The sequence below is a fragment of the Ictidomys tridecemlineatus genome, chromosome 5, assembly GCF_052094955.1.
Source record: "Ictidomys tridecemlineatus isolate mIctTri1 chromosome 5, mIctTri1.hap1, whole genome shotgun sequence".
Taxonomy (NCBI): domain Eukaryota; kingdom Metazoa; phylum Chordata; class Mammalia; order Rodentia; family Sciuridae; genus Ictidomys; species Ictidomys tridecemlineatus.
In genome coordinates, this window is record NC_135481.1 from 55,025,063 (window position 1) to 55,048,081 (window position 23,019).

The 23,019-nt window shown below is 39.3% G+C and overlaps 1 protein-coding gene across 6 annotated transcripts in view; it reads left to right on the forward strand.

Moving 5' to 3' along the window:
* Daam1 (dishevelled associated activator of morphogenesis 1) overlaps window positions 1-23,019 on the forward strand; it is a 167,916-nt gene that overhangs the window by 113,308 nt on the left and 31,589 nt on the right. For all 6 annotated transcript variants that reach the window (XM_021724763.3, XM_021724761.3, XM_005322751.5 and 3 more), the window contains exons 4-15: window positions 660-731; window positions 6,215-6,309; window positions 9,071-9,404; window positions 9,987-10,097; window positions 10,222-10,325; window positions 11,504-11,570; window positions 11,809-11,926; window positions 12,359-12,497; window positions 12,750-12,808; window positions 15,899-16,086; window positions 16,594-16,890; window positions 17,197-17,304. In XM_021724763.3, coding sequence (XP_021580438.2) covers window positions 660-731; window positions 6,215-6,309; window positions 9,071-9,404; window positions 9,987-10,097; window positions 10,222-10,325; window positions 11,504-11,570; window positions 11,809-11,926; window positions 12,359-12,497; window positions 12,750-12,808; window positions 15,899-16,086; window positions 16,594-16,890; window positions 17,197-17,304 — 1,692 coding nt within the window. The remainder of the gene's footprint in view (window positions 1-659; window positions 732-6,214; window positions 6,310-9,070; window positions 9,405-9,986; window positions 10,098-10,221; window positions 10,326-11,503; window positions 11,571-11,808; window positions 11,927-12,358; window positions 12,498-12,749; window positions 12,809-15,898; window positions 16,087-16,593; window positions 16,891-17,196; window positions 17,305-23,019) is intronic.

Below are 23,019 nucleotides of genomic sequence, written 5' to 3' on the forward strand. Positions count from 1 at the left end.
CTCCTGCTCCAGGTCACACTGGTTTATAAGATGTGAGGCCGACTCGCGCAATTTGGGGATAGATTTCTGAATTCCAGTTCTTTTCAGCTTAGGCGCACTATATTTTCTACCAAAGTCCCTGAGCTCTCACAGTGGTAGGCCTGGGTCCATTTCATTACCTTCCATTCAACATCAGGCTTCATTCCACCTCCTCCTCAGAAGCACTAACCTAGTTTCGGTCACATCGAATGAAACCCTACTTCAAAATTTAACTGTCTACTGAAGTCTGAATAAACAGAACAAGTTGGGCTAACAAATGGCTGCATCCTGGGGTCATTTTTGAGGCAAGTTTCCTTCTCTCATGAGCTCTTTCCAGATGCTCAGTCTAGCAGCACGTTCCTCAGTGTGAGACATGGGATCTAGGGATCATTTGTCCTGAGTCGGTCACACCCAGCTGAGACTTAAGCACTTTCCGTGGAAATTGGATTGGGAAGATCTCCCCTCCCCGCCAATCAAGTGGGAGACCCAGATTTAAGGCCAAAATTTAAAAATAAATGTCTCCTATCTCAATGTCTTCTGGTGGTTTGTGCAGGCCTTTGTATGCTCTGGAAGTCAGGAGAACTGCTATATGTGGATAACTCTTGATGTGTCATCTTTTCTCTTTTTTCTTTCCTTTTTAGGACCAGGAAGAAAACAAGGGAGCTACAAGTTGGCCTGAATTCTACATTGATCAGCTCAATTCCATGGCTGCTGTAGGTATACTTTATCTTCTACAACATAGTTTAAAAATCCGGTACAAAGTACACACACTTGCACAATAAATTCAATTAAGTAAGATCTACCAAATGTCATTACCCTTCCAAGCTCCATTCCAAACCCTCAGAGTTGGAGGTGGGGTTCGAGGTGTGGGCTGATAAAGGGGTAGAAGTGTTACTTCACAGTGATTTTTCTAGTACATTTTAAATAAAGTCTACACACACTAAAATATAATTGACTTTAATGTTACAACGGGAAACATAATCTGAAATCTGGCTTGTGTTCAACTTTAACTTGCAATTGCTTTAACTAATCATTTGGAGCTCTGCAATACTATTCTAAAAGTTTATATCATCTGAAAATATTATGATTAAACAACTCCTTCAGTATACTCCTCCCATTCTCTTTTTTACTGGGGCTTTGGTTCCTCCTTGGCTTCTTGATTTTATAGGGGATCATGATGCTCTTTTCTCTTAATAGGTCCTTAAGGAATCCATGGAGTCGGTGGTTTAATGAAAAGAATAATAATAACAATAGTGCTAAGATATTCTTGGGAAAGCCTTGGCACATGAGGTTTGGATGCAGTTATTGCTTAAAATGCATTCTCAGTATCCAAAATATGAATTCTGATCACATCATGTCTTGTGACATCAGTGTTCCAAGCAGTTTGAGGGGTATCTACCGATCATGGCTGAAATTTATAGTAGTAAATAAATCATCGGCCTTTGAGGACTAGTAGTTTACATCCTGTTACTGCTGATAGAAATTGAAGGCTGCCTACAGTCTTACCTGTGCACACACTCATGATTTTAGAAGTCAATATATTATACTCTACTTTTGAGTTTATAACACCTAAATAGGTAACAGCTTCCAGAAAACTTTTCCTCCACCGATTTTCCTGCCTTCTCCAAAGTCCATGTGGAGAATTAATGTCTTATCACTTAAAGCAAACATTTTAAATCATCTGTTTTTCATTGCTTTTGCCAAAGTTAAAAACTGACTAGAATATGTGAACCATTCAGTCTTTTGCTAAACTTTGAGAGGCCTTAACTTGTAGTAACTCCCTCTTTTCTAGCTTATTCTTTGACGATGCTTCTTCTGCAATAAATGATAAACAGCCTGGTAAATGTGAACAGGGCTATATTAATTATTGAAGAAACTATATAATTTTTTGCCTTGAGGGTTTCTAATCTAAAAGCATAGCAGAAAAAGGACAGAAAAAATAAACAAACAAACCACCAAATCCTTCTTATGCATCATGCACAGTGCCAAAGATAGAGTAGAGCAATCTCAGCGTTTATACAGATATGCTAACGCAATGTGAGATTCGTGGTGACCACCAGGGATTTTGTGTGCATCCAACCAAGCAATAATAATTTGGAGCCATTGAACATTTCTTGCATGTAAAGGCTATTTTGTGAATTTCTTGTTCCTGACTATTAGGGAAAAAAGAACTGTCAGGCAGACTGTCTCTCTTTGTAATTAAGTCAGCATTGTTTGATTTCTAATGAGATGTTTCTTCTTTGCTAATGAATTCCTTGCTATACATGGAGAAGTACTGAATATTATGGATTTTTCCTTCTTCAAATATTGGGGCAGTTATATTAATTTGTGCATTAATAACTTTATCCTTGACCTGTCTGGAGTTGACCTGGCTCATTCCTGAGGAACAGGGTCCCTGATATGCTGGCATGTGGCCCTTCCTCCTCCAAGATGCTTCTTTTCTCTTCTTCCAGCTCCTTGGATGTTTCTTTGCTTCATGCCATCTTTACTGGTCTACATTTTAATTATTTTTCGTTCCTAATCTGAAGTTGCTTCCAGGGCATCACAAGGCTATTAAGTTGTGACTTTGCCATCCTTTCTGTGTTAAATGCATAACAAAGCTTTCTAATGTCCCTGTTAGGGCTGAGTCATCATCTCTCCAAGGTCAAAGATAAAGGGCATTAACTGTCCCTGGATTAAGGAGGCCTCTAAATCTCTGCATACCTAAAGGAACAGGGAGATCTGATGAGGCCAGAAACCCTGTGTTATGTTTTCTGTTTTTCTCACCATATCTGTTGCCACCACCTCCTTGCATAGTTCCAGCTAATCTCTCTGACATCTGTGTTGGAGAAATCCTGACAACACACAGCAAAAATCCTGAGACATTGCCCCTGGGGACTGGAAGGTAGGGCACAGTTCATTCAAATCTTCTCATGGCCCAACATCTAGACTCCTTAGCTGTTTGCTAAGGGACCTGTTGAAGAGGAGTTTGTCCACATTGTCATTATCCAGTGTCTACAGCAATTACTGCTACTGAGTGTGCCTCATGTGACAGGCCGTGTATCGGGCATTTTACAAGTTGTTTTAAATCCTTACCAGCACCTTATGCTGCCAGTGCTATTTATAGAAATAGAGTCTAAGACTCCAAGAAGGGTTTCCTTGCCCAAGATCATCTAATTAGGAAGTGGTCATCTAATTAGGAGATCAAACCTGTCTTATGAGCCCAAAGACTCCTTCCAATTTGCCTTTCCCTGACTAGGTTTTTAAAACCCTGTGACACATGAAAGAGGCCTGGTGACCCTTCCTGCCCCTGGCCCCAGGCCCACACTGTTGACTTGTCTCACAGGGTGGGGCGGAGGGCAGGCATCTGTTTTTTTTTTTTTTTTTAATGCCTCAGGAGTCTGATAAACAGTCCAGGTCGAGAAGCGCCACACTTACTGGTCCATGAAACTGACCATTTGTGGAGCCAGTTCAGTTGCTTTACATAAGCCTCCTAACAAGAATGCTTTGTTCTTTAAAGGACCCCTGAATGATCTGTTAGCTTTTAAAGAGTGAAAAACGGTAAAATAAAGGAGCACAACCTAACAGGTTCTCAAAGGACCTGGGCTTGTTTTGTATATGGCTCTCCCAAACTTTCTCAAGGAGGCTGTGAGTTGAAGCTCCCTCAGCTTAGCGAGCTAGCTTATTGATTTCACACCAAGGAAATGCTTCAACAGCTTTTCAGACTCCCAGCTGAATTTCTATCCAAATCTGTGCTTATCTCCACGTTCCAGTGTCTACCTTCGCAACCTTAACTGGGAGATCCTCTGCCCATGGGCACTGCCCTGTGCCCACTTCTGTGAGCAGGCATTTAGGGAGTGCATCCAAAGCAGGCCTCACAGGGCCTGTTTTCTACAGGCCAAGAGGCATTGTTTGGCACAGAGGACATCTTTAGAAATGTAGGCTTTTCTATGAAAAGGTGCAAATTGCTGGACACAGTAGCACATGCCTATAATCCCAGCATCTCCAGAGGCTGAGGCAGGAGGATCGTGAGTTCAAAGCCAGTCTCAGCAAAAGCGAGGTGCTAAGCAATTCACAAAGACCCTGTCTCTAAGTAAGATACAAAATAGGACTGAGGATATAGCTCAGTGGTCAAGTGCCCCTGAGTTCAATCCCTGGTACCAAAAAGAAAAAAAAGAAAGAAAGAAAAAGAAGAGGTGCAAATTGAAACTTCTTCCTAAATGTGAAGCTTGAAAACTCAAGGATTTCTATAAATCACTTTATTTTAAAAAGTCACATTAGAATCAGGTATATCTACCTATCCTCATTTTTCTTAACACACCAAATGCAATCTCTTATATCCAAATCTATATCAGGTATATTCATATACCTGTATCACACACAAAGTCATGATCTCCTCTCCTTTGAGAAAAAGATAATGTTCCATATTGAGAAGAGAAGTTCCCATTTAACTTTCTGTGGCATTTCATAAGTCTCCCAACTCTCCTAGTGAGGGACTTAATGTAGTCTACCTTTATTCAAATGTCCCACCCTCTCTAGGATTGCTAAAAGGACAGATACATGGCATTAGTGTCCCACAATAAAAATGTGTCATCTTTAATTTGGGGACAGTTTTATGAAGTTAAGCTTAGGAACAAGAAGTGATATTCACAAAAGGCCTGATTCTGAGCTGCAGTCAGAGTGATTGCTTAAGAGTACAAATGAATTCAGCTGTGCCACTGGAGATTAAGCATCCTTGGCTGGATTTGTGCTAAATTTTTTAGGGATGGGTCCCACAGAGCTCTGCAGGAATTCATTGGTTATTTCTGCACACAGTTTCTTCTCCTACTATCCTCTGGTGACAGCTGTCCAGATGCATCACCAGCAAGAGGACAGTTTTAGCAGAAACAATAACAAGCTAAAAAAAAAAAATGAAGAAGTAAAAGAAGCAGCAGCTCTACTGCTGTTTATTAAAGTGGCCATAAAAGAGACTAGTGTATTCATTTGCTTTAGGTTTTATCCTTCTTGTTATGTGGTCAAACTTAGGTTTTAATGAACATTTAGTTACTTAATACTGATACTGTTGATTTACAATAATAAAGTCACCCTTGATGACTTGTGATCCTGAAAGGCAGAGATTGGATCATTGAGATCCACGCATAAGAGCCGAGCTTTTCTTTGACTATGCAGCCACCTCAATCTGTTTTCCAGTCAAGCCTTTTATCAGAATTGGAAACAGATAAAACAATTGAGACTGGACAAGAACATATTTAGAGTAGGAAGAAGGAAAGAGACCTGTAGCTTCATGGGTGGAAGTCCTGGGACATTAAGACTGGAGGTACTTTGGAACAAGCAGGTGATCATGGAGTGCAGTAAGAGTGGAAAGGACTGTGAACCTTACTATATTTATGAATTTTTAATATCAACTAAGAAGTGCCTGCTTAATATCTTACCCCTGCAGTATCAGCATTGCCTAAAAAAATTTTCAGAAATGTAACATCTCAGGCTTCACCCAGACCTACTAAATTGGAGCCTGCATTTTAAAAAGATGCCAAGATACTATTTTCATGTCCATTTTAAAGTTTAAGAAGCCCTGCTGTAACAGATCCCAGGATAGCACAAACACGCACACACACACAACTCTATCTATATCCTGATTTCTAAATAACATTGAAGCATTTCAGGAAGTTAACACATTCAATCTGGAAGAAGTATCCATTGTAGTTTCAGGTCCATTTTAAGTGTTGGTCTTTAAAATTTGGGGTATAACAAAACCCTTTTGATCTTGATTACACTTTTTGACTCATAATTGAGAGCAATAGTATAGGAAAATTGCTGCCACTTCCTCTGTTTGATAGTGTGACAATATTAACTTTAATTGCCAGAATGTTGTGCTCAGCTACAGGTCTAGTCTTTCATCAACTATGAATATTAATATCAATATCAGGGCACAATTACAGAATAGTTACTTAAGCATTTGGGCAACTTCATCTCAATTATGATTTCTAAACATTTCCCTAAAATGTTATTTAAAATTTAAAAGGCCTTGTAGTAAAAACAAAACAAAAGAAAAGAAAAAATGGAATTCTTGGTGATGCTATTCTATAATTTAACTGGTAGTAAACCTTAATCGCATATTTATGAATTATTGGATAGTAGCATGTAATCTGTGGACTTGTCTTGTTTATATGATAATTAAAAGTACAATTTGAAGAAGTGACTTGTTTTCTTTGCATAGAGAAAATCCCTGCTGGCTTTAGAGAAGGAAGAAGAAGAAGAGAGAAGTAAAACTATAGAAAGCTTAAAGACAGCACTAAGGACAAAACCAATGAGGTAATTCTTGCCTGGGCAGCATGTTCTTTCTCTCTCTCTCCTTTTCTTCCTATTTTATTTTTTGCACTAGTCAGACTTCCAAGAATTTTTAAATTCATTGAATATTTAATAAATTGATATTCTTCAATTAAAAGACATGCAGAGAGTCATTGGAATTGCTAAAATTTAAAAAGAGATCAACAATAATGGCAAGAATGTAGAAAAAAATTGGGACCCTATTTATTGCTCTTGGAATATAAAATAGTACGGCCACTTTGGAAAAGAGTTAGGCAGTTCTCCAGAATGTTAGTGTTGCCATGTGACCTGACAATTCTACTTTTAGACATATAGCTAAGGGAAATGAAGACGTGTTCCCCAAAATGCTGCCCATAAATGTTCATGTCTACATTATTCAAAAGCCAAAAAGTAGAGTATATCCATCAATTGATGAATGGACAGAGTGTGGTATGTCCACAGTGGAGTATTTTATGGCCATTAAAAGCAATGAAGTACCAGTCACAGCATGCAATCACCTTATAAACATTATGCTAAGAAATTAAAAATAATAGATGGGCAGACTTTTGGCAATAGTGATTCATTCCTTTCTGGTAATCAGTTTCCACTGTGTGCTTCCTCCACCGTCACTTCCATTCAGGCTTCTAGGATTTGGTGAGGTGTTGGTGTTCCCACAGGCACATTTCATTAGCACAGGTGCTATGAATGAAGCCAACTGGCTTAACCAGTTTGGTGATATTTGGATCCTGTGGTTGGGTAGAATGGCTCAAAAAATAATTGCTTTTCTTTATTTGATAATAAAATGCAAACTAAGAAAAACCTACTAATTCATTAAAAATATGGTGCAGTTTTAGGACAGAGGTCTTCTAGACTATCTTAATTAAACCGGTGTTTGCTTCAGTGTGTTCTACATGCCCAGATTGAATGGGTATCCAAGGCTAAATAATTTGGTAGTTTCTTGAATAGTAAGATAAACCAGTTGTATTATCTCTGGAATTTTCAAGGGTTTTGACATGCAGATAGGCATTGTGAATTATTCCCATTGATTAACTTTACAATAACGGTTATAAATATTGATAGAAATTAATTTACAGTTGTTTTAGTCAGCTATTTTTGCTGCTGTGATTAAAGGATCTGACCAGAACAATTTTAAAGGAGGAAAAGTTTATTTCAAGGCTCACAGTTCAGGTGTCTTAGTCCCTAGAAGGCTAGCTCCATCCCTCAAGGCTCAAGGTGAGAAAGGATGTCATGGCAGAAGAGTGTGGCAGAGGGAAGCAGCTCACACTGTGATCAGAAAGCAGAGAGAGAGAGAGAGAGAGAGAGAGAGAGTCCACTCACCAGATACAAATATATACCCAAAGCCATGCCACAATTCCCACCTCCTCCAGCCACATCCTACCACTTCAGTTACCACTCAGTTAATCCCTATCAGAGGATTAATTCACTGATTGGGTTAAGATATCTTTAGCAATTAGAGAAATGCAAATCAAAACTACGCTACGATTTCATCTCACCCCAGTCAGAATGGCAAATATCAGAAGTACAAACAAAATGTTGGCAAGGATGTGGGGGAAAAGGCACACTTATACATTGCTAGTGGGAATATAAATTGGTACAACCATTATGGAAAGCAGTATGGAGATTCCTCAGAAAACTTGAAATGGAACCACCATTTGACCCAGCTATCCCACTTCTCGATTTATACCCAAAGGACTTAAAATAAGCATATTACAGTGATACAGTCACATCAATATTTATAGTAGCCCAATTCACAGTAACTAAACTATGGAACCAACCGAGGTGCTCTTCAGCAGAAGAATGGACAGAAAAAATTGGCATATATATGCCAATTTATACACACACACACACACACACACACACACACACACACACGATGGAACCTTAAAGAAGAATGAAATTATGGCATTTGCCAGTAAATGGATGGAGCTGAAAAATATCATGCTAAGCAAAATAAGCCAATCCCCAAAAACCCAAAAGCTGAATGTTTTCTCTGCTATGCAGATGCTAATTCACAATGAGGCAGGGCTATGGGAATTACTTTAGGTAGAAGGGAGTGAAAGGAGGGGAGGAGGTATGGGAGTAGGAAGGATAGCAGAATGAATCAGACATTATTACCCCATGTATACATGTAACTGTGTGACCAGTGTGATTCTACATCATGTACCACCAGAAGAATGAGAAATTATAATCCATTATATATGATGTATCAAAGTGCATTCTACTGTCATATATAACTAATTAAAACAACTTTAAAAAGTAAAAAAAAAAAAAAAAAAGAGTAGGAAAAAGAAGGGTATTGTTTCAAAACCTCCTAGGGCTGCAAATAGTTATTCGTTTGATAAGCAAATGTCCTGGAGTTGAAGGACACCCTCTGACTTTTCTTACAGTGTTCCAGGGTCAGCAGTCAGCACACAGAAGCGCATGGGACCTGGATGCTACAATAACTCAGATCAGCAGATGATTTTAACCTAAGACAAGATATATATTTTGAGTGTCCTTTTGCTCATTTACTCAAATATGGTTCTTTGTACCAGTTGAGATGTATTTACCTCAAATAGAGATTTTTTTTTTTTTTCTGATTCTGGCTAGATCATAAGAGGTAGGATTGAGAAGCCCTCATCAAGAGGCCTTTGGAACTTTTGGAACTGAGTCTTCTTTCTTTCCCCTGTCCTCCAAAGGTTGTCTGCTAAGGGCTATTGCAAAATCCCCAAGAGACTTAAGTCTGTTGCGCTTCTCTTCATGACAGGTTTGTAACCAGATTCATCGACTTGGATGGCTTGTCATGTATTCTCAACTTTCTAAAGACCATGGACTATGAGACCTCTGAGTCTCGAATACATACCTCTCTCATTGGATGTATAAAGGCGCTAATGAACAACTCTCAAGGTCGGGCTCACGTCCTGGCTCACTCTGAGAGTATTAATGTAATTGCTCAGAGTCTGAGCACAGAGAACATTAAGACAAAGGTGGCCGTGCTGGAAATCTTGGGCGCCGTGTGCCTGGTTCCTGGGGGCCACAAGAAGGTTCTACAGGCCATGCTGCACTACCAGAAGTATGCCAGCGAGAGGACCCGCTTTCAGGTGGGCGCTCCCTCCCCTTCTTCTCTCACCCCATCCTTAACTGCACAGATAGGTGCCTTTTCCAGCCCTGAAGGGGGAATACGACTTGAGATTCCCTCCGGCAAGTGACTACTCACACTGTAACTTCCCTTCTTCTGGGTCTAAGGACCAGAAAATAGTATATATTTTCTATAGTCAACCAATCTGAGATTTTAGATTTACTGAACTTTAAAATGCAGGCCTGCAACACATCTTCTGTATCCACTCAGTGACTGAAAATTCTACAGATTGCCATTCTTGATTTAGGATTGAGATGAAAAGTGAGATTATGTCAACTTTTTTACTCAAATGTACAAATCAAGCTGAGGTAACCAAGTCTTTCATACTTGTATATATGAACATGCATGCTGTAAATTTTTTTTTAAAGTATAATTTTTAGGACTGGTGTGAAAGGAAAAAAAAAGGTAGCTTTCTATGGATCAGTGGAATTCTGACTAAACACAAGATTTTAAAAATTAACTTATGCGCATACAAAATTTTGCAAAATGAGCACAAGGTTAGTAATGATTCAGTCCTTTGTTTCTGTATCTGTATCCTTGATAGACCTTAATTAATGACTTGGATAAAAGCACCGGGCGGTATCGGGATGAAGTGAGTCTCAAGACTGCCATCATGTCCTTCATTAACGCAGTGCTAAGCCAAGGCGCAGGAGTGGTAAGAACCTTCCATATTGTGATTTTAAAAATATAAAGAATAATTTTGTATTTTTCTATTTTAAAATAAATTCTATCAAGTCTAAAAAGCACAAATATATGTTTTATCACCCTTTTACTTTCAGGAGAGTTTGGACTTTAGACTTCATCTTCGCTATGAATTTCTGATGTTAGGAATTCAACCTGTAATAGATAAATTAAGGGAACATGAAAATTCGACATTAGATAGGTAAGTGAGCCTGTTCTGATCTGAGATAGTTTATGCTTCTTCCGTGGGTGTGGTACCATATTGAATGGCAGCCTGTGTCACGAGGAGCTCACACCAGGGTGTCGGTTCCGCTAATGATGTTTTTATCCCAAGACTTCATCTTTGAAAGAAGCAGCCTGTTGGGCAGAGAATTTGAAGTGGGTTTTGGCTTTAGACCTTAATCTATATCCTATCCTTGGGTTGCCTTGTCCTTCCTATCTATCCAGGTCAAGTCATTCATTTTTTCTGAACTTTAGGGATTTTGTACTTATAAAAATTGGTGACCATAGTGATGACAATAATGACAACTATCTTGTTTGTTGTTACAATTAACTATAAAACTTATGGTCTCACTTAGTACCCTTGATTGGCATTCTGTGAATGTCACCTTTCACTTCTTGTCCTTTTGTTCTTGTTGTCAGTCATTTTATCATTTCTAAGATGGCCCCATTACCTCTCAGATCTTTCCTTCTAGTGCCCTTCTTCAATCATTCGCTGCAACATGCTCTTCTTGATATTCTGTAAATATGTCAGTAAAGCTCTTGCTTCAGGACCTTTGTACATACTATTTTGTCAGCTTCAAAAAATCTTTCATAGCTGTCCAGAGGTTACCTGTTCCCTTGTTCCCTGCAGAAAGACCTTTTCGAGCCACCATATATATTTACTTCACTTCCCTTTATTTTCTATTCCCTTGACCCGGATGTATTTGTCTACATAGACTGTATCAACCCCAGTGCACAGAATATGTGGTAGTAGGGGTTAATAAATATTTGCATAAACAATGAATGACATGAATATTTGTTTTGTGATCTTCAGTTCAATAGCAAGTCAAGTATGGGTAAATGGGCTTAGTTTTCCACAAAGGAGCTCCATGAGTGGAATCTGAACTTGATTATTTTTAGATTTGATATATATTAGTTTAATAATTGTCTAGTATGTGCTATGCACTGTAGGTTTCTAAATTTTTACTTTATTTTGATCTTAATCTATTTTTCCCTTATAACAAAATTAAGTGAAGTCATTCAAGTATTATTACTATATATCTTTTGGTGATATCTCTGAAAATTTAGGAAAGGCCTTATTGTTAATGTCCTGAATCCTATGTACTTGGGTTCGTAGCATGTTCTGCTTTTAATAACTTTACTTTAATTATCTTTCAGGCATTTAGACTTTTTCGAAATGCTCCGAAATGAAGATGAACTAGAATTTGCCAAAAGATTTGAACTGGTATGTATACTTGTAATTATTCTGGTTTAACTCACCAGCTCACAGAATTTCTCCTTGAAAAGGGTGTTGTAGCATTGGCATGGGTCAGTGTAACCTGTGAATAAATTCTAAGCTCTATTATTCTTTTTTAACCTAAGACACAGGATTAATTTGTATTTGCCTCGGACTTACTTATCTTGCATTGGGAGAATTGAAGAACTTGGGTGTTTGACTTTGATTTGTTTTTCCTGTAAAATAGGTTCACATAGACACAAAAAGTGCAACCCAGATGTTTGAGCTGACCAGGAAGAGGCTGACTCACAGTGAAGCTTACCCTCACTTCATGTCCATCCTTCACCACTGCCTCCAGATGCCTTGTAAGTGTTCGATTCCCTTGGGGGGTCAAGCGATGAGACACTGCCCACTGGGCTCTGTCTTCTGATTGGTGCTCACGGGGCTGGGGCGTGTACACCAGCGATCAACAGAACTCCATTTCGTGACAGACCATGTCTTTCCCCCCACAGCTTAAGGGATACAGTGGAATTCGCAGAATGAAATGAATTTATAATTTACTTTGACTTTGAAAATAAATATAAGCTTTACAACAGACTTAGAAAGGGGTAGAAAATACCTCTCATGGAATAAATAGTCATTAGATGTGAAAATTCCAGCATTTGGGGAAATGTTGGTGCAGATGATATAAACATCTCTTTGGATCTGTGGCTTTAAAGCGTAACCATTGTTGGGAAATACTCATCTTAGTTTACAAACAACTTGACAATTTCATCCACCATTCTTTTCCTTTTTAGACAAGAGGAGTGGTAACACTGTTCAGTACTGGCTACTGCTGGACAGAATCATACAGCAGATAGTAATCCAAAATGACAAAGGACAGGACCCCGACTCCACACCTCTGGAAAATTTTAATATTAAGAATGTCGTACGAATGTGAGTCTTTTCTTATTCCACTGCCTGTGACGTAATGGTGATAATATAAGACATATATTTTATCCTAGGATCAAATATAAAGTCACTCTATAAACACATGCAATATTTGTAAGCAACATCTGGGTTTAAATGGGTTTCGAGCATGTACTGAGGATTTTCTCTGCAGTAGACTATTTTTGTACCCAGGGAGAATGCATTTAGCTGTCAACCTTTTCACATCTTTTGTAATGAGTACTTGTTTAATTTATACAGGTTGGTTAATGAAAATGAAGTTAAGCAGTGGAAAGAACAAGCAGAAAAAATGAGAAAAGGTAAGCGGTGAGGCCCTCACAAAAGACGTGGCGTTACTGATTGTTGGGTGACCCTGACAAGAGCAGGGGATGTGTCATTCCTATCTTTGTACTGACGTTTCCTGTTGACTTAGGAACATTAAGGAACCTTTCTTTTTCCATGTCTTGAGGGATTTTTGCACAGGCTTTTTTTTTTTGAACCAAGCAATTTTAATTGTCATGCTGATTCTCAAATATTTTATTCCTTGGCTTATAATCACATAAATTTTTTGAAGAGTTTGTAACATATGCTGCTCAGTATTTGTTAACTTAAAAAGTTCTTAACTACCAATCATCCAGACCCTTCTTCTGCCCCATAGCTGCTCTTTAAGTACTTCAGGTCTTAAGAAATAGAATAAGGGACTCTAGAATTTTGAAATTTTGCCCAGAACTTTAAAAGAGAAGCATAACCCAGCGTAACCCACTGGGTCTCAGCATCCCAATTCTCTCCATGGCCTCAATTTGGCACCCATCATAAAAAGAGAAATCATGCAGAAAATCAATGACAATTGCAAAGATATGTGTTATAAAACTACAACAGGCCAGTTGTTAGTATTTGAATAAGTCTTTGATATTATCCCCCTTGTGTTCCTCATGGTGCCAGCCACTCACAGAAATGGATAGCTTTCCTACCTCCTTCAGAATATTAGCAAATTAAAATTGGCCGCTTTGTGAGAACAGCCCTAATCCCAGCCGCCGCTCTTTCACCATACTGGTCAGCTGACTTCCTTTTCCTTGTCCAAGTTACACAGTCACAACCAATGAAATGCAGTAGCACTCACCCCATTAGTTAATGCTCTGAAAAGAATGTCCAGGAGATGGCTGAGCATTTCCTTTCCTCTCATCACATTTATCCTTTGCCGTCGAGCACAAAAGCACCGCTGACAGGAAAATACCAAATGTGAAGTCCTGTTCTGTTAACTAGTTCCCATATGTATCTATGCTGATCTCTAATAATTGAGGCTCTGCATGCATTTTTACAACTAAATTTCAGGAACTGCTGTGGAAAGAATAGAAACATTGACTAAAAGTGAGGGTAAAGGGAGATGAAACCAAGGAGAAAATGATCCACGAGTGGGTGTTTGGGGAATACTATTCCACCCCAGAGCATGGAGACTCACAGCTGAGGAGAGCACTTGGAACATAAGCGTTTGTACCATAATAACTCCGCCTTCCCTGATTCCCTGAACAGGATAAGTCATGTCCTCTCTTCCCCTCCAGCCTCCTCTTCTGCAATGTGAAGATTAAACCTAACTCACAGGGATGTTGTGAAGATCAAGTGTCAAAACAAATAGAACGTTAGCATGGTATCTGGCACAATAAATGACAGCCGTTATTACAAGATGCAGGTGGCTGAGTGGTAGAGGAGAAAATCCCCAAGGTCAGGGGGAGGAACTGAATAGTTTAAAGTGAAGTCACGGGTATAGTATAAAAGAGGAAAGATTGAAGATTTGATCTTCAATCCTTTTCTTGGGCTTCAGGAAAGCAAAGTTAGATTCAAAAGGGCACATGTTGACAAATTAGTGAGGAGGCAGAGGCTGTGTAGAGCAGAAAGTTCCATGGACCTGAAAGGTGAAGGATATTTGGAGGAAAATTGTCTTTGGTGGAGAGCCTGCCCAGGAAGTACTCAATGAAAGCTTAGCAAATATATAGTCAATGTGGACTATGTATGGGCATGTCTTTAGACTGGAGCTTCCCACACCTGGCATTACACTAGGATCATCTAAGGAACATTTTGAAACCACAGTCTCCTAAGCCCTGCTCCAACCTACAGAATAGCCTACTTAGTGTGGGGTCAGGAAGGTACTGGAATGTCAAGACCTCTTAGGATTCTGAGGCAGCAGGATTTGTCAGTGGCATTCCTGTGAGAAGAACGCTAATCCCTCGGCTTGTTGTTTTCAATGAGAAATGACATGATGACAGAAAAAGGAAAAGGGGATACGGTGAGGTAGTGTTTAGATGCAGATCCAAGGAGGTCAGAGATGCATCCACAGAGTGGTAGAAGTGGGTCAGTGGTTAACTCCAAGGCTGCCAAAACCCAAGCATTTTAATGGTTCATGCCTCTCCCTACAAATCGCAATTCTGAGGGACATGAAAGGAGAAGGTCAGGGACAAGAGACAAACAAGAATTTAAATGTGTTATCAAACTCAAAAAATAGAGACCAGCTTTGTATAACTTAGCCTCAGTGGGTTATCTCTCTAGTGGATTTATTGATATAAAAAGAATAGGAATTTGGGCCAAGTATTTGAAATAAAAATCTTCAGCCTAAACTTAATTCTTTCTCCTTTCCAAAGATCATCACTCTTGTCAGCAAGCACATATTCGCTGGCAGTGTGAATAAGTGTCCTGCTAAATCGGGTGCCCTGTTCCATTAGAGCAGGACTAGGGAAGCAGGAAACCACAGCTGAGAGCTAATATTTTTCTCCCCACATTACTGATTTTCATGCTCAACCTACACTCCTGCCCTTAAGATATTTGACACTGAGATGATAACATTTGCTTTCCTGAGTTTTAATAGCTTGCTGGAAGCATAAAATACTTCAGATGGCGTTCTGAGAAGGGAATGGGAGAAACAAGTTGATGTCACGCTGATGACATGGTCTGCAGCAGCTTCTAACCATGTCAGAGCCTCCCTTTTAGCCCTTCCGCCAGTGGGACAGAGACAGCAATCCTCACTCATCAGAACTGGACTTCTCCCTGTCCCATTTCTAATTTGCAGAAGAGGCCCTTTTAACATTGGTTTTTTTTCCTAGTTTGGCTAAGGGGCCATTTCTGTAACAAGATTTTGAATTAGCTACCCAACATTCTCCTCCACAAGTAGTTACTCAAACTTTGTTTCATTTTTAGAATTATGGCCTCAGGGTCTCTACTTGGGTTAACAATGTAGTTTGTGGAGTTGTTCATCTGAAGCCTTTCAAGCATGAGCAATGTTAGCCTGGGAGTCTCCCTTTGGTGGGGAGGAGGAACAGTACCAAGCTGAAGAAGAGTTGGTTTTCTTTGTAAAAAAGCTATTTTTGCCTTGAAGAACCTCCCATTTTCATATTCAATTGTTTTTTTTTTTTTATGCGTAGAGCACAATGAGCTGCAACAGAAATTGGAAAAGAAAGAGAGAGAATGTGATGCTAAGACCCAAGAGAAGGAAGAAATGATGCAGACCTTAAATAAAATGAAAGAGAAACTTGAAAAGGAGACTACTGAGCATAAGCAAGTCAAGCAGCAGGTGGCGGACCTCACAGCACAGCTCCATGAGCTCAGCAGGGTGAGGGCCACAGGTGTCTTGCATTCTCAGGCATCTGCCTAAGCCTTCCTTATCCCGGATCCCAGCAACCTTACATAGGCAATTTACATCCATCTGAGATGTCTCACAGTTGATCACAGTAGCTTTGAGACCCGCTCCCTCTGTAATCTCGTATTGGTAGCAGAGGTTGGGGGTGGAGCACGTTTTTAGTACTAGCTCTGTACAAAAAAGCAAAGGAAATCATATTAACTTTTACCGTGAAAACCAATTTCATGAAAACCAAATTGTATGATGATACGAAAGGTGAGAGAGCTGTGCATGCTCCGTAGATAAGCTCTCAAGTGTCAAATACAAAGGGTGACTCAACTGAGTCCATAAAGCCCCAAACTCACCAGGCCTTTAAACCCCTGTTCTCACGAGTGCGAGATTTCTCTATACCTACTTAAGGCCAAGTGACAGATTCTCAAAATCATCCAGTGAACTTCTTTCTTCCATTGATTTCCTCTTTTCCTCCTCGTATCTTTTCAGAGGGCCGTCTGTGCTTCAGTCCCAGGAGGACCCTCGCCTGGAGCACCAGGGGGGCCCTTTCCTTCCTCAGTGCCTGGGTCCCTCCTTCCTCCCCCACCACCCCCACCCCTGCCAGGAGTGCTACCTCCTCCACCACCTCCCCTCCCCCCTGGAGGCCCTCCCCCTCCCCCAGGGCCACCTCCTTTAGGGGGAGTCTTGCCCCCTCCCGGTGCGCCAATGGGACTGGCACTCAAGAAGAAAAACATTCCTCAGCCTACAAATGCCCTGAAGTCCTTCAACTGGTTGAAGCTGCCTGAGGTGAGCCATTGGTTCCTACGTTGCTGCTAGTAGATTAGCCTTAGCCACTCTCGGTGGCTTATCGCGGTGTGTCTTCACTGGAAGAAAGAAACAGCCCTGACTGCTAAAGGACTTCATTTTCCTGTGTGGACTCAGGGTTCTAACTCAGATATTTAAGTGGTAAAGCTTCTGAAATATTGACAAGTTGTTTGAGTGTTGTGTAGAATGAAAAACTTGGCATAGCAGCACTTTTTCTAGAAATAACCATGTCTGTTCTTTGTGTATACAATTAAAAACCAGAGAAACGTATTCACTTGATGTTTCTAGAACAAACTGGAAGGAACGGTATGGACCGAAATTGATGACACAAAAGTCTTCAAGATTCTAGATCTCGAAGACCTGGAAAGAACTTTCTCTGCCTACCAAAGACAGCAGGTAACAGCATGTGCCCTCCAGATGCCAAAAAAAGTAAAATAATCACATCCTTGTGCATGATCCCCAGGCCATCTGCCATAACTGTGATCTGATAAGCATCTTAGTTCTGTGCCGCATGGTCTGCGCTGCTCTGTTCCTGCAAAGCAACACGGTGTGTGTGTCCCCATATGCGTTCAAGTGCCTGTCGGTGTGTGTGTGTGAACAGTTGAAGGTATATGAGCTCTATGTATCGCGGTATGTGTCCAAGACCTTGTCTCCATTGGTGTAAAGAGGTCTGTATTTTATTGTCACTGTGTGTAGTCAAAATGGATTGCTAGGAAAAAATAGGGAGATATGTGACCTATATTGTCACCTCACAGTATTTGTTTCTGAAGCCATTTTGGTTTACTGAGTTTTTAAAAAGAACATATCAAATGCATACTCTCAGAAGCAAAATGCTTTTTGAAATAGGTGGATGCTTTAGAAGCACGGGCATTGGTAAATACTATAATTTGGCCGCTAACTAGAACCTGCGGAAAAGTTTTTAACTATATGTCATGAACTTGATAGGCTAGGAGGGGGCTTGCAGAATCTGAGCAAGTGTGGAGATGGCAGTGACCCAAACAGCACAAGAGAAGCTACTGAAAAGTGAGCAAAGCTTATGTAATGGCAGCAGGAACACGTGACTTGGTGCTTGCCAGCTATTCACATTGGCAAGACCCCGCAGGCATCATCTCTGGGTAAGCCCTAGGCACATCCAAATGGTACCTCTTGCTCCTCCAGAGGTCCTATTAGTAGAGTTCTGAAGGGTAGACAAGAAGAGACCACAGTGTATGGATAGTTCCAGAAGAACAAAAGAAAGGTGGGGCCCAAACAGTTGAACTGAGAAGGGAAAACTAAGCCAGGAGTGTGAGGAGAAAGAGGCTGGCCGAAGGAGAGGAATGGTGAAGGGAGCCCACAATACACACCCCCACTGGGGCTTTCCTTGGGCTGCTACAGAAGGCCCTGCACTCCTGCATGAATCATGCCCAGGGTGGAGTACCCTCAAGCAAGCAATAGACTTCCTAGTTGGCTTACTTGGCTTGGTTCCCAAGAAAGAATGTCTCAGAAAAATACTAAGCACCAAGGGAAAAGATGGACTGAAACTAGGGGAGAAACAAAAGCTAAAGATTTTTTTTCATTATTATTTCAAGTGGTCTTTAATGCATCTAAAATGGGGAGTTTTGGGGGTGGGCAGGGAGGCGGGGAGGATATTTAGCCAGAATATTTTGCTCAAAGAGAAGACAAACTTCTCTAGCAACTGTTGTGCTAGTTTAATAAAGTTTGGAATAAAACCTGCCATAATGACATAAACCCTAAAACAAGAATCTTCAGCTGGGCCCCTCCATAAGTTAGAAGGCAACTTGTACAATATATTACACATCAAATAAAGGAAAATTAAGAAAACAATGGTATGGCATTGTCCAGTAAAAAAGCAAGAGAGCTTAGCTTTGAAAGAACAAAGAGTATGTCCGGAGTCATCCTGCAGGTGCTCTGAGCCCATCAGACGGATTGGCTGATTGGCTGCCACATGCTCTTTCCCTCCCACTGCCGCCTCTCCTGTCCCAGGAAGGGTATCCCCTGGGCCTTGTCATGAAGTCATAGGACATTTTAGCAAATTTCCTCGTAATTCAAATGATCCCTTGACCTGATTACATATCCCACTGCTTTTCCACATGAGTTTCACTTGCTAATGCTGGTCCACGCTGGTTGCCTAAAATGAAGATTTGGGAACTTAGAGAAGTATTTTAAAGGAAGGGAAAGCAGCAGTATCCCAAATGATGCTGTTCAAGTCTGGGCATGTGGGTTGCATTTATTATGAAGGCAGGTGGTTGAAAGACCCAAGGTTATAAGACTCATAATTAACTGGCTTTCAGCAGAAGGTGCAGGAAGATGCTGCCAAAATGCTCTGGGACAAATATGTGGACAATTCTCAAGATCTCTGGGAGACAGGATTGCAGAAAGGCCAGCAATTGGGTAATTGTCTCCTAGCAACCAACACTGTTTAAGTAATCAGTAGCTGTTCCAATCAGGATAGACCAGAACATGTTAGTTGTACTTAACACTAAGTAGATTGGTAAGTAGAATTAGTTGTGACCAGATTTTCAGCAGCATTTCCTGAAGAAAAATTTCAACACCTTTTAACATAAGAACGAGAGATGAGAATTTTTAAACCATAAGTATATTTTCCAAATGAGGGTAATTTAAGCCGTTTTATTGGATTTACTAGATGTTGAGAGCCAGAAAAATCAAGATACAGACATTCTAGTTGGAATATGTAGTACAGTGTAAAAGAAACAAAGTTCCTGTCATTGAATGTCCCCTGATCTCACGATGGCAACATCAAAGAACTATGCATTTTCATTTCAGTCTTGGCAGTACATTATATAATTATCACCACATTTGAACTGTTCTCTTTTCTATCCCCAAATGAACACTGGAAACCTATTTTTTTCCATGGTGTCTCCTCTTTCCTCCCTGCTGAGTTATGAAACCCTGGTCAAACTCTCTGGACCACATCCAGTTGTTTGGCTAGATAAATATTTCAGAGAGGCAGAGGAAGACATGAATATCATTACCTGCATGCATGCAGTAGGACCCTACACAGAGTATGAATTTGAGAAATCTCAGCAATATCAGTTTAGTTTATTTAGTTGAATGAGGAATGACACTTAGGAAGTATATACATACGTGTCTATATTACACATGTATACCTATATAAATATAGATACACATTTACACATACATTTGCTTGTATGTGTAAACGTACATATGTATAAAACATCGCATATAAAACACATGTATATAAAACATCTGATTGATTTGAGAAATATAATTAAAATCAAGCATTTATATTATCGATTTTGTAAGATTAAAATGTGTTCAACTTTTGCAGAGTTCCACAGTACAACATACAATATAAAAACAGAGGCGAGAAAATCTGTTAATAACTATAATGTGAACTAAAAGATGATAATCAGTATTAAGTATCCATTACATTTCTGATGCTGAGTATTATAAACATAGTTCTCAATGTTATCAACCCTAAAATTTAACTCTCTAGGAGTTCTTTGCTTATTTTCTTATTTAATACTTACCCTTAACTCCATGAGGAGGATATTATTCCTATATTACAGACACTGAAAATTTGGTTTAGTATGTATTCAGTGCCCCAACAGGTAGCATAATCAGGACTACAAAGTGGCACAGTTCTCAGTTTCACTTTGTTCTTAATTCATGGTTTTATTCATTATGAATACCAGACTTTGTAGAGGATTTTCTTTAACTCTAGTTTTAAAAACAAGATCACTCCTATTCAGATTTTTTTCCAGTGCATTTATCAAAGGTGCGCAGAGCTGATTGTGTAAGCTTATGTGCACATGAAATGGAATTTAAAAACATGCCGTTATTTCCCTGCTCACATTCCAAAACGTCATTTGAAAGTCAATTTCTTGAATCTCAGGACTTCTTTTTCCTCACTGAAACTACATCAATACTGATTTCCAAGTCAGCCACAAGAGACTTAATACATAGTGTAGCATGTTGCTTAGTAGTATTATTTCAGATACAATTAAGCAGTATTCATGTCTGTTTTATGGGAAAATTTCCTCCTGACATGCTGTAAACTCATTTCTCCTTATCTGTGCAGTTGAACAGAAGGAGAATGAATGGAAGAGAATCATGGCTCTATAGCAACATATTAACACTCCGGCTCTCTTCCTCCCACTCTTTGCCCAAGGATAGCCCTTCATTTAAGATCCTGTTATCAGTACGTGATATAACATTTCAAATCCTCTGTGCTCTGATTTAGGGAATAAGAGATAACTACTGTCCAGTCTTTACTGGACAGTAGTTATCTCTTATTTACTAAATCTGACCTTTACTTCTAATTTGTAATATATAAGTCATTTTTGAATCCCATGTGAAACATGAGTAATATCTTCTTCTGACTTTTTATAAATGTTCAGAGTTTTTTTTCTTTTATAGTTTTCATTATTCTGTACCTCTAATTTGCACATTAAAAATTATATGATTTAACATTTATTTCAGCAACCTTGACCCTTACCCTTGGCATATGAAGACAAAAAAGAAAATTGTGAATAGTGTTTGCTTTTTTTTTTTTCAGTCTGGATGTAAGGTTAAGGTTCTATAACTGGGCTTCATGGTAAGGATTAATCAGAATCAGATTTTTATATAAGTATTAGTAGATGCATTTTTTTTCTATAGAGAAATTCCTACCTTTAATCAGATTTTACCAAGATATTTCAACCTCATGAAGATTGAGAATTGTTCCTATAAGGATCGACATTATCTTTGAAGTATTAGGTCATTTCTTCTTTGTGGATTCCTATTTAGAGCACTCTATCATCAGTGGTTCCTGAAAATGCAAGTGCCAACTTTCTATTTATATTCCAAGCCCTAAGCACTTCACCATATCATCCAGAAAAATCAGACATCCTGTTAGAGCCAAATATAGGCGATCCTATCATATTTGACCAAAGCCAATTAGAAGTATCTTTTTATATTCCCTTCTGATTTTTGAGTGAATAATTTAAGGTTCCAAAAAGAATATTAACTTACTCTTTCAAATAGGCCTGGAAGCATCTTTATTTCTAACATGCCCCTTGTAATAAAACTCACAAGGTTTGTGATTTTTATTCATAATTTATTAATTAACAGACCTTTAAGGAAGTGTAATCTTGGGCTGGGATTATGGCTCCCTGGTACAGCGGTTGCCTGGCATGAGTGAGGGACTGAGTTTAATTCTCAGCACCACATATTAATTAATTAATTAAAGGTCCATTGATTTTATATATATATATATATATATATATACACATATACATATATATATATATATGTATATGTATTTTTTTTTAAGAAGTGTAGTCTTTAGGCTAGCAATTAACCAAATCCTCCCACGTCATTCTTTATCCTCACCTCTGGAAAGATAAGATGTGTGACATAGCTATTAACAGTCATACTTAGTGCTGCTGGTGGTAACAAAGGAAAATCTTGACAGCCTTTCTGCAGCTTAGCTGAAAGAACAAAGAGCCAAAACATGAACTTGATTGTCAGTTTGAACAATAAAATAATGTCACATGATACCTTCCTAGTGTTGAGCTTATAAATGACCGTGAGGTACTGTGAGTGATGCTTGACCTGCATCCTCACATTTAATATTCTAGCTGTTGACCCCATTTTACAGATAAACTGAGCCCCAAGTCACACAACCAATAAATGACAGCTGCCTGATTCTATAGACTGGTACGCTAGAGGTCAGAAGTCCCAATTTCCTGATAAAGGGGATCAGAAGCTATGGGATACCTGGCCAGAGAACTTCATAAGTTTCATATTTGATGGCCAGATGGAGCAAGATCTAAGTTCAAGTAGCAACTATCTCTTTAAGAAAGAGGGTGGGAAAAAAAAAAGAAGGGTTAAGATGACCTCATGGGGTTCATTTCACCATAGTCTTTTCTGCCCTTGAAAGGAAACTACTTTCACAGAAGAGTCGTAAGGAGCTTCTGAGTAGAAATCTTGGCAGTTATAATAGGGACAAAAGAAATCTGGGCTATCAGAGGAGAAAAAATATTTCTTGTGGTTATCAACTTATTTTGTAAATGCCTTTCTAGCAAAACAGTCCTCCTTGTATGGGTAAAGCAAGGGGAAGAAGACACACTCTGTTTCCCACTAGAA